Source organism: Quercus suber, unplaced genomic scaffold, assembly GCF_002906115.3.
Source record: "Quercus suber isolate HL8 unplaced genomic scaffold, Cork oak 2.0 scaffold_194, whole genome shotgun sequence".
Taxonomy (NCBI): domain Eukaryota; kingdom Viridiplantae; phylum Streptophyta; class Magnoliopsida; order Fagales; family Fagaceae; genus Quercus; species Quercus suber.
In genome coordinates, this window is record NW_027069652.1 from 365,880 (window position 1) to 377,398 (window position 11,519).

At 37.2% G+C, this 11,519-nt stretch overlaps 2 protein-coding genes across 2 annotated transcripts; one reads left to right on the forward strand and one right to left on the reverse strand.

Annotated features, from left to right (window-relative positions):
- The first annotated feature begins 6 nt into the window (after positions 1-6).
- On the forward strand, positions 7-2,348 carry LOC136069870 (calcium-transporting ATPase 1-like). The gene is made up of 2 exons (XM_065778937.1): positions 7-870; positions 2,080-2,348. Exons 1-2 carry the CDS (start codon positions 25-27, stop codon positions 2,329-2,331), a joined length of 1,098 nt encoding a protein of 365 aa, XP_065635009.1. The 5' UTR covers positions 7-24; the 3' UTR covers positions 2,332-2,348.
- A 2,573-nt stretch (positions 2,349-4,921) lies between these two features.
- Positions 4,922-7,405, reverse strand: LOC112029408 (cyclin-D5-1). The gene is made up of 5 exons (XM_024062086.2): positions 6,754-7,405; positions 6,521-6,607; positions 6,126-6,417; positions 5,905-6,038; positions 4,922-5,803 (listed from the first exon to the last, which is right to left on the reverse strand). Exons 1-5 carry the CDS (start codon positions 6,985-6,987, stop codon positions 5,684-5,686), a joined length of 867 nt encoding a protein of 288 aa, XP_023917854.1. The 5' UTR covers positions 6,988-7,405; the 3' UTR covers positions 4,922-5,683.
- Between the last annotated feature and the right edge of the window lie 4,114 nt (positions 7,406-11,519).

Here is an 11,519-nt window from a genome sequence, read left to right on the forward strand (position 1 = left end):
CCCNATTTGGCTGCTTGTGAGACAATGGGATCTGCCACAAGTATCTGTAGTGACAAGACTGGGACTCTAACTACTAACCATATGACTGTTGTGAAAGCTTACATTTGTGGGAAGATCAAGGAAGTGGGCAGCTCTACAGAGACTTCTAGTATTTGCTCTGAAATTCCTAGTTCTGGTTTGAGTATCCTACTACAATCAATATTTAATAACACTGGTGGAGAAATTGTTAAAAACAAAGATGGAAAAGTTGAGATCCTGGGATCACCCACTGAGACTGCTCTTTTGGAATTTGGGCTGTTGCTTGGTGGGGATTTTCAGTCAGAACGACAAACATTGAACATTGTGAAAGTTGAGCCCTTCAATTCTGCTAAGAAGCGAATGGCAGTACTTCTAGAGCTTCCTGATGGTGGTCACAGGGTACACTGTAAAGGCGCTTCTGAAATAATATTAGCTGCTTGTGACAAAGTCATAGGCTCAGATGGTGTTATTGTAGCCCTTGATGAGGCATCCCGTGATCATTTGAAGCATATGATTGAACAATTTGCTAATGAAGCTCTTCGAACTCTATGCCTTGCTTATATGGAAATTGGAAATGAATTTTCTGCTATAAGTCCTCTACCAATTATAGGTTACACATGTATAGGAATTGTAGGTATTAAAGATCCAGTTCGCCCCGGTGTGAGGGAGTCTGTTGCAATTTGTAGGTCAGCTGGTATAACTGTTCGGATGGTTACTGGAGACAACATAAACACTGCAAAGGCAATTGCTCGAGAATGTGGAATTTTGACCAACGATGGTATAGCAATTGAAGGCCCTGTATTCCGTGAGACAAGTGAGGAGGACTTGCGTGTAATTATTCCAAATCTTCAGGTGATTTACATTGTTTTGTAAATATTTGGTGCGTTCTTGGGTTGGAATCTAGGGGTAAATGGTTTTTCATGGCCATTAGGTCCGTTTGGTTGGGAGGAAGGAAAAAATTTAGTTTTTCCTTGATGTGTTTGGTTGGAGAGATGGAAAAGTGGAGGGATATAAATTTTTTTTGTTTGGTTGTGGAGAAAAGTGGGAAGATAGAAAATCTAGTTTATCTAAATTTACTACTATGTCCTTAGTATATAATATGTAAAATATAATTTCTTTGTCATAAAAATTATAATTTCTTTGTAATCATTAAATGAGAAGAAAATATTAATTATTGATTAAAATTAATAAAATAACATTATATATAATATAATATATTAATTTTTTTTTTTTTTTGTACTCATTATATTTTCCTTTATTATATAATAATATATAATATAATATATTATATATGATATATTAGTGGCTTGAAAGAAAAAAGAAAAAAAAATTGGCAAAGAACAAACCTGACATGTTTGATTGTTTCATGTGGTTGCTTGTGGGCTTGTGGCTATTCAGAAGAAACAAAAGAGAGGCAAGGAGAAAGATAGACTCAGTAAATTTGGGCAATTTGGTAATTGGACAAGCAACAAGCTTTTATGCTTGTTCTCTCTCCAATTTGGAGTGAGATTTTTTGGGGGCCTGGGTGGAAAATGCTTGGGCCCCACCAAAAAATTGCCTCTTCTTCTCTCCAACCATACATTCCCTTAAAGTTCAGTTTGCAAATTGCTGTGGTGTCTGGTTAGTTGCCAGTTTGATCTAAAATTTTCCACTGTTGATGTGATTACTACAAAAGGTAGGAAATTTTATATTGAACTAAATGGCCCATTCCGAAGGTTGCCTTGGACACCGCATTCCTCTACCAGATATCTTAAAAATATTTCCAGACCACCATTTTTTGTGCATCTTCCTTATATCCAGTTTACAGTTCCTGTGATGTTGGACTTTAATTATCCTCTTATTCTCTTGCCTTGGAAATACTGCATCTCAATGTGCTAGTAGTATGTAATTGCAAGGATTGGAATAAAGCAATGAGTTTGCTAAATTTCTAGTTCTGGGCGATATGGGTTCCAATAGACTTGAGAATTTAGTGGCAATCACTGAAATATGAAATTGTCAATTAACGGCTCTTTTCTGTGGAAGAAAGTTATCTGCTAAACGAAAAGATTTCTTCATATGCAGGTAATGGCTCGATCTTCACCAATGGATAAGCATACTCTTGTAAAACACTTACGAACTACCTTTCAAGAAGTTGTAGCAGTGACTGGTGATGGTACAAACGATGCTCCAGCACTTCATGAAGCAGATATTGGACTAGCAATGGGCATTGCTGGAACTGAGGTGTTATGTTGTTGCTTTTCCTTTATTTTGCTGAGAAAATATCGTAGGTTAAAAAATATAGCTGATGCAAGCCCCAACTTCCAAAAGTTATAGTAAACTTCTTTGGTTTTATCCAAAATATATCTTTTTTCTTTAATTTCAACTTCCTTTAAATTACTTTTCGAGCTACCCCTGGGGGGGGGGGGGGGGGGGGGGGGGGGGGGGGGGGCTAGTGTACCAGATTTGTTAATGGTCCTTACGGTGTTGGTTTATCGAAGAGTATCAGTCAGGGATGGCCTTCTTTCTCAAGCCATATCCTGTATGATATTGGTGATGGGTCTAGGGTGAAGTTTTGGTAAGACCGTGTGGAGAGACCTTTTGCAGTTAGCTATCCTAACTTGTTCAAATTTTGCAGGAATAAGGAGGCTAGTGTGGCTGAGCTTATGAAATCCTCCAATGGATTTCTTTTTTGGGATGTGAGCTTCTTTAGGGTTGTTCATGTTTGGGAATTAGAGGCTTTGTCAAGCTTCATGGAAACCAGGTACGGTTCTTCAATAAGGGGGTTTGGTGAGGATAAGATGTGTTGGATTCCTAGCAAAGATAAGGGTTCTTGGTGAAAGATTATTATAGAATTTTAGCTGGTCTTACTATCTTCGGTTTTCCTTGGAGAAGCATTTGGAAGGAGAAGATTCCCTCTAAAGTAGTTTCTTTGTATGGTCTGTTGCTTTAGGGAAATGCTTGACGATTGATAATTTACGAAAAAGAAAGGTGGATTTTGGATTGGTGCTACATGTGCAAGAGTAATGGTGAATTGGTTGACCATCTCTTCCTTCATTGTCCCGTTGCTATGGATCTATGGTCTATGGTTTTGGGTTTATTTGGAGTATCTTGGATTCATGCAATTTTTGTATTTGATTTGTTGTCCCCTTGTTCACTCTCTGTGTACTAGGGTGTTTCCTTTTTTGATATCAATATATCTTTTTACTTAAAAAAAAAAAAAACTTTCTGTATTTCTATATTCAACAGGGTTTTTCATTTATTTATTAGGGGAGTTGGGATAACATTGTAGAGTGCCTGTCAAAGACTTAGTTGAATATCCCAGAAAACGTCAGTTCCCACTTGAAACTCGAACCGCACCTAAGTGGGAATGAATAAATGGTGGCAATTTGATCAGGGTTTTGCTTTGCAACATTAGAAACTATAGTGATGGATATTCATGCAGGCGCTCAAATATCAAGCCGTATTTGTATTTGCAAATGGTGGTAGATAGGTATCATAATCACAACTGAATGCAATATGGTCATCTGACTATCGGAGTAGCTTGTTCACACTGTACGACCAGTGTAAATGCTTGTTCATACAGGCATTTACAGATTGATGCAAGCTATATAGCAAAATCATTTATGAAACATTTGGCAAACCTACCCACTTCTGTAGGGTATATCGGGTTCAAAAAAAAAGTTGCACAAATAAAAGCTTTTCAACAAGGTGTCTCATTATATTGATTATTTCCTTTAGTTGGCAGTTGGGACTTATGGACAATCAATGGTAAACAACGTAGAATGTTGTTGTATTATGAATCCCAACGCATGCCATGGCGCATGTAAACAATGTCATCAATGCAATAGCAGTCGCCTTTGGTCAATGTTTGCCTATTCATACACGCAAAGAAAAGAGAGAGTTGGGTTGGCTATAAAGGCCTAAATAACTAAGGTGCATACAGTACGAAGTGATTTTCAGCACAAGCCAAGATGCCATTTTTTTTCTATCCAGCCAGCAAAGAAGGCAGCTGGTTAGGGGTACCACTGTCAGGGAAAGTACTAAGTACTTAGCCAGTTTTGACCACACGGACATGATCTCGTTTAGTCCTTGAGCATGAACAGATTTAATATTCACCCATGAAATGTTATCCAATGAAACGTCAACCTGATCTAGTCGTATCTCAGATTGCAGCCGAAGAACATCCGGTATAAACTAAAAAGTACTAATAAATTTAGGGCCTGGTTTATGTATGCCTTTAGGGCATTAACAAATCCGTTTTTGAAAAAAAATTTATCAAAAAATTAAAAAAACTGTCAAAACTTTTTTAATTCCCGATAAATTTTTTTTCAAAAATGATATATTATTATGTGCCTTTAGGACATACGTTAGTAAAATTCATAAATTTATCAACTTTCAATTTGTTAAAACATTTGAATATATGATAAATACATATCTTTGGGCTTTTTTAAAGTGCTTTAACCTGGCCAGAAACCCCGAATAAAGTATATGCATAAGATCAAAGATGAATCCAGGTTGTATTGGATGCTTCATGCACTTTAAAGGCCTGAAAGTGAGATAAATACTAATCTTCTAAAAGTTCCAATGGTTAAAAGACAATTTCATGCCTAGGGCATTTGGCTACGGAGCTAACCTTTATGTACTGTTACTAAACGGTAGGGACCAATGTCCCATCATAAAATCTTTCACCAAAAAATTATCCCATCATAAAATCAACATGGAAACTCAATTGGCTTGGGAAAATGTAGCCACCGTGTCACAAAACTGTATTTTATAAAGTTTAATCAAGTAATCAACGCAGAAATTCCTTTTGATTCCACAAACAATGTCTTGGGTTTCATGACCCACCCCTCAAACCTGCTCAGCCAGGGCGTCACAAGAAAAAAAGAGTGGGGGCCTAGCTTAAAAGGTATTTACCCAAATATTCAAACAAATCCAATCACGTTCACCTTTACACAGCTTTTTTTTTTTGGATAGCCAACATGAAGCACATATGCATCAAATCACACAAACAGAGTTCCCTTACCCCCACTTTACCCCTCAAGTCTACATTGCTTTCAGTCTTTTCAAAGACACCAACAAAGCATCCCAAGCATCCAATCAAAAGGTTGGTTGTATAACATCACAAACCCCAGAAAGAAAAAGCAAAATAGGGAAGAAAAAAAAACTTTATATAAATATATTGAACAAGAATGAACTAAAACTTTCCTTCAAAGAAAGAAAAGAAAAAAGAATGAACTAAGACTGACTGTTATACATGCAGCCTTCAAACCCCACCCCCACCCCCCTTCTCTTCTGGTCTCTTTTTCCACATTGTAGTATTGCCCTATAATGGCAATCAGCTTTTATGTGCAGCCCAAAGCTTTGCTTTTCTATTTTTCTTTTCCTGCTCTCTTTCCCCTCACTGTCTCTCACTCTCTCTCTCTCTGGCCGTTCCTAAGGGAGATTCAATAAATCAATGAATCCCAAATCATATCCATTAAGTAATGATTAAAGAACGCTGATTTGACCAATAATCATTATTGAAAAAGCCACTACCAAATCTTTCACAAATGCTTATAGTACAATGACTCCAATCTTCTTTAGCAGAGTCGCTTGTCATCAGGTATGACACAACTTTGATCACTAGTATTGAGTGTAAGCCTTTTTCTTTTATTGCTAACAGCAGAAGTAACCAATGAATTATCTAAACATCAATTGGCCCCAATTGGGTTGGGGAAAGATCTGGAGAATTTACAACCTTAGGTATTTTAGATTTCTCCACGCCCAATCTTCTCATTATATTATAGCATGAAAACAGATCATCCTGTGACAAAAAGGCCAACAAAATTAATCCAATCTACTTTATTTATTTGATCAAATGAGTTCTAAAGAAAAATAGATAAATAAATAATATGAGGCACTCACAATTTCAAGAAATCTACAATGGGAAATGGAATTCATCTTCAACTCCAATGCTTTTCTTGATAATCTATCATCCAAAGCCAACAAGGTTGCAGCAGCAGCTATAACAGACGGTCGATGATCCATTAAATTGACCTCTACATTAAAAAACTTACATCAATACATTAATAAAAAATAAAATTCGTACAACATTATCAAATTAAACATTAATGTTCATAATGTACCTCTGGCTATAGCGAAGATGAGTTCCACAGTCCTGGACAAAATATTACTTGGTGGAGATTCCTTGCACAACTTCGTGATGAAGAAATGAAGAAAAGCAAAAGGAGTGATTAGGCACATCCTCCATTCTAATGTGTTCAATACCAAAAGCTCCATTCTTTGAATGAATTTGCTCTCGAAGTTACAATCTTCTAAAAAAAACTCTGATAACATTGGAACTTTTAACTCCTCCATCTTTGCAGCCAGAGAAAGACATGCCACTGACAGTAATCTAATGGCCCATAATTTTTCACTCTGCACAACATTAACAATTTCAACAACAAAGACAAGCATTGATAGTCAAAAGGATTGTCTTGAAGCAGAAACTTTGGCATTGAAAAGGAAATCAAAAACTTACATCGATGGACCGCCTTGAAAGGAATCGATCGAAGTATGTCATTGACAAATAGACTGTTTGGAAGCGGAATCCAAATGCTGCTCTTGTCTAGATTGACATACAAAATAAAATGAATGAAAAAAAAAATCAACCCCAATTACAATTTAATTAATCTTTATAATTAGTATTGATTTTGTACTTAACAGAAAACAAAAAAAAAAAAAAAAAAAAATGGAAATGGTAGTGAGACTAACTTTCAGAATCCATGTGAAAGCTTCCAAGCGAGCACATTGGACCCAGTTTCCAAACACCAAAGACTCATTCCTTTTGAACCGAGAACAGATTTCTCTTTCAAATAGCATTTCCAGGTGCTCATCTTCTGAACCATCATAGTTCTTAAAGTTAATGAAGGTATCCCCATTTACCAACTCTTCATCCAAGCAAGTCTCACTTTCTTGACAAAGTAGGCTAGACATAGAATTATCCATGTTTGTTTTTTTATTTTTCTTTATCTCTCTCTCTCTGCATCCAAACAGAAAATCTAAGACAGTGGAAGAGAGAGAGGGGGAGAGAGAGAGACTATTAAGTGATAAATTCAGGAATTTGAGAGATAAAAGTGGTTGACAACCATGACCAAAAAGCAAAAACTTGAGGGAGAAGTGGGTGATGGGGATAGGTGAGGTATAATTATAAGCCTATAATTTAGCAAAAAGATATTGTCACTATTTTTAGCGGTTACAGATTGAATTGTAAAACGCTAAGCTTTACTCTGCAGCATTTGTCTCTAAATGTGGCTTGGCAAGAATGCAGAAGAAGTTTTTTTTTTTTGGTTTTTGAGAATTGAGACTCGTGAGAGAGTTTAGGAGTAAGAACGAGTGTGTGTTTGGAACAGTGTGTGCGAGTGAGTGAGTGTTAAGGAGGACTGTTTTTGACTGAGAAAAAAAAGCCTTTGTTTCAGGGCACGAATAGTTTTGGCCTAAAGTGGGGTTGGGAACTTTGGTACTACGCGAATTTTAGGAGCGTGGAAGCACGCCCCAATGGGAAGAGGTTTTGTCACACTTAAGAGTTAGAACTCAGTAAGTGCCGTACATGAGGTCGTACCCATAAGCCATAAGCAGTGGGGCACAACCAGATGTCTTCTGTGATTGGTGGGAGGTGGGATCGTGTGAGGTACGATTAAGCTGGTACCGTGACCAGTCAAATTTGATTCACAACGTATACAATAGATTTTTGTTTTTTGGGCTGAGGATTGAGGATTGAGGAACACAACATATTACGGAATAAAACAGGATTTAGTTATAGAATTTAGGTATGATTTTTTAAAATTCTGCCATTTGAATTTTTTTTTATAGGATAAAAATGTATTTTTAAGTTAAATAACCATATAGTCGAATCTTAAAAAGAGAACCTAAGGAAAAACATTTAAAGTATTGTACTTAAGTTTTGTCCTATACGATATATAATAATAGATAATAAGAGAAAAAAGACTAGTAATAAGCCTGATAAAATTTGCAACCCGACCCTATAAGCTGTTCAAATCTGCAGGAATATTATTTTTTAAATAGTATTTTATATTATAGACAAATAGTATTTTAAGTCTATAACCATATAATATTAGCTCTATGATAATTGTTCTTTATTATTTAACTAAGATATCTGTTGGTTTTTGAATTAATCTCAATATATTAACAGAATTCAGAAAGTTAGTTATGCCTTCAGAGAATGTCAAAAATACTCTTAAGCTAATTAGCTAATCCTTATTCTTAAAAAATAAAAAATATGGTTAAAATTGTAATTCAAAAAAAAAAAAAAAACTGCCAAAGAAACTTTTTTTTCCTAAAAATTAGCACACTCTATTTTTTTTTTTGGTTGAAAGAACACACTCTCTATTTAAAGGTGTGTGAGATATATTTAAAGATAACACGTTTGATACATTTTATTCTAGAAATTAGCATACACTAAACCCATTAGTTTACTATATTTCAAATCATAAATTTTAGTTTCTTAAAAATTTATTCTTGTATAACCTCACTAATAATAGATAAATTCAAATTGAAAAATTATATTAAACTCAAAATAAATAAATAAAGCCTCATCACACATGCAGAACGTGTGTGATGAGACTAGTATAAATTAAGATTTTTGAACTTGTGAAAAATATGACTGACTCACTAAAACTTCGGGTGGGGTCGTCTTACACAAGTTGGCTCATTATTATTTTTTACCCTTTTATATTTAGGTTTCTTACTTAGTATAAATATGTTTCACTTTTCACTTTTTATTTTATTTATTTATTTTTAAAAATCAATTATTTTTCTAAAGTTTTTTTCTTCTTACAAACACTTACATATTCTTTCTTCACAAGTGTCGGGGATGTTTTGTGACATAAGCCAAAAATGCAAGAACGGCCCAAATCTCTCATTGAGTTCTTTAGAAGTGATTATTTGTGGAAAGTATCAAGCCCAAAATTCCAATATTTAGTTAATAAATGCTAATGATGCTTTAACAAGAGAGAAATCAAAATGCCAATAACAAAAATGCTGAAAAATTCCTAAAAACATAATAGGTCCGAAACCTCGACTCACAGTTAGCGAGAATAAGAAATTGAGAGAGGTCGTGAGGAAAAAAGGGAAGATCCCCCTGTACCCATATTTCCACCCTTAAGCTTTGGAATTGTGAAAATGTTATACGATTGAATGGGTTTTGGCTGTAAAGTTTCAACTCTAAGGGTAAAATGTGATTCTTTCCTTTTGAATTTGATTGGGGCTTTTTGTATTGAGTTTGGGGTGCTCTAAGTGACTGGTTTTTAGTCAATAAAAGAGGTTTTGAACCCTAATGTGTCAACCAAAGAGGTTATGGTTAGATTTGCTTTGATTAGGTAAAAGGGTTGGTTTGTTTTTTGCATAATTTAGGAAATGAAGTGGCCTAAATTCATAGGCTAATGTTTCCTAGACATGGTAGTTCCTTGAAGGTTGCATTTGGTTGTTGTAGGAGACAAGGCCAGCCACTTAGGGTTAGCTATGTGCTTTAGGCAAAAAAGTGTAGAGCAGAAAAGTTGGGACACAGTCAACCAGAGTATGAAACCTCTTTTGAGGTGGAAATTTTGGATAGAAAACTTCTTTCATGAGCCTGAGGTGCTACTTGCGTCCTTAACTCACTTAATAGCACTTGTGGGTTGGGATCATGTAAAATGTCTGAATAGAACTGACGGACATTCTGGCATTTTACCCACTTTTTTTATTTTTTTATTTGGTATTATGCCCCTGTTTCGAAACTATATAGGTGCGTGCCCTTGTTTCGATACTCGATAATCCTAAAATTGAGTTAATTAAAGTACTCGATTGGTTTAAAATCGAGTTATGCCCGATCAAACTTAAAAAAAAAAAAAAAAATTGCATGGAACTCAACTTCCTAGAAATTGAGTTCCATGCAAAAAAAAATTTAGTGTCATCGCCCCATACAATATTCAGGGAGCTCTATAGTGGCGTTTTTAACATCTATAGCGGCGTTTTCCTGTAAATTTTTTTTCTGAGTGTTATTGTCCCATGGCAGGATCAAGGAGCCCTATAGTGGCGTTTTTAAGCCCTATAGTGACGTTTTTGAACCCTATAGTGGCGTTTTGGAACTCGATTTCCATAAAATCGAGCTCTATACAATTTTTTTTTTTTTTTTTTAAAATTTGATCGGGCATAACTCGATTTTAAACCAATTGAGTACTTTAAGTAAATCGATTTTAGGGTCATTGACATCGAAACAGGGGCACGCACTTATATAGTTTCGAAACAGGGGTATATTTTGCCCAAAGGGGCAAAAGGCCAGTGTAGGGTCGGTTTTTGTAGCCCAAAAGATATGGGTTCCTCAGGGCCCAACGAACCTAGAACAATGAATTTGTAGAGAGTGGGTTGAAGGTTTAGGTGCTCACCGGCCCCCATGAAGCATAAACAACTTTTCTTTTATTGAAAGATACTAAGAACAATTTACAGCTGAGGGATGCTCCTCGGACCATGGCCGAGGAGGTTTTTCCTCCTGAAAACCCCCTTTTACACTTTTCTCTCCTTTCTTATATATCCCTCTTTTCCTCCTTCTGTTGATCATCTATTGGCCTCCCTTCTGACCGTCTGTCCCGTTAGAGGTCATATCCGTGCTCAGGTGGCTCACCCTGATCGATGTTGCCATGTCAAGGGGTTATATCCCCATCAATGCGGCCAGAAAGGTTAGGTGAGCGTATTCAATGCCGAGGTGACAGTTCGCCCAGGGCTTGCCCCTTCTCCGTACTTCTGTTGCCAACGCGTGGCACTGGGCCCTTTCCTCTTCGGATATTCCAGGAGTCCTTTGGTAGGGTGGTCCTCGTGTTTCTCTGAGGTCTCGACGTCCGAGGATAGGGTCATCCTCGGACCCATCATGCATCATCGGCGTGGGCCATTTGGGCGTGGCTTGGAGTGGGCCAAGGCTACCCGATTTTCTGGCCCCACAATAGCCTCTCAAAATCTTGCTGCACGCATCCTCGGGCAGGGAGAAGGATTTTGACATCCTCGGCCTTACCCCCCTGCTATCCGTGAGGTAGCCCCTGATGACCCTAAGGTTGGGGAGATTGCTGAAGCGGTGGGGGCTGCTGAACTAGGGGAGCATTCGCGCCAGGAGGTGCCCCAAGAGATAGTGGAGATCCCGTCCGATGATCAAACCCCCGCCACCGAGGAAACAGCTGCTCTCGTCGCGCCCTTGCAGGCCGTCCCCTCAAGCCAGGGCTCGGAAGGGTCAGGGGTTGCCCCTACCCAGCCTGAGCAAAAAGAGTAGACCCCCGGCGTCTCAGCTCATCCTACTTTCACGTTGTTTTATTTTATTTTGTCGTGCTTCTCCTCTATGTACTGTGGCTCTTGCCATGCAACTTTTACGGACTCATTATTGTAATGCGAATTTAATCTTCCTTTCTATTTATTTCAACTGCTTATTTTTGTGCACGCTGCCTGCTTTTCCTCTTTTCCTTTGATCTGCACGATTTTAGCTTGAATTGTATGTCGGC

What these genes read in the sequence shown, in the direction of transcription:
- LOC136069870 (XM_065778937.1), top strand. Translation starts at nt 25, where the DNA reads ATGGGATCTGCCACAAGTATCTGTAGTGACAAGACTGGGACTCTAACT. An exon ending in TAATTATTCCAAATCTTCAG is followed by an intron (nt 871 to 2,079) that starts GTGATTTACATT and finishes CTTCATATGCAG; the next exon opens with GTAATGGCTCGATCTTCACC.
- LOC112029408 (XM_024062086.2), bottom strand. Translation starts at nt 6,987, where the DNA reads ATGGATAATTCTATGTCTAGCCTACTTTGTCAAGAAAGTGAGACTTGC. An exon ending in CATCTTCGCTATAGCCAGAG is followed by an intron (nt 6,039 to 6,125) that starts GTACATTATGAA and finishes TTTTTAATGTAG; the next exon opens with AGGTCAATTTAATGGATCAT. An exon ending in ATTGTAGATTTCTTGAAATT is followed by an intron (nt 5,804 to 5,904) that starts GTGAGTGCCTCA and finishes TTTTTGTCACAG; the next exon opens with GATGATCTGTTTTCATGCTA.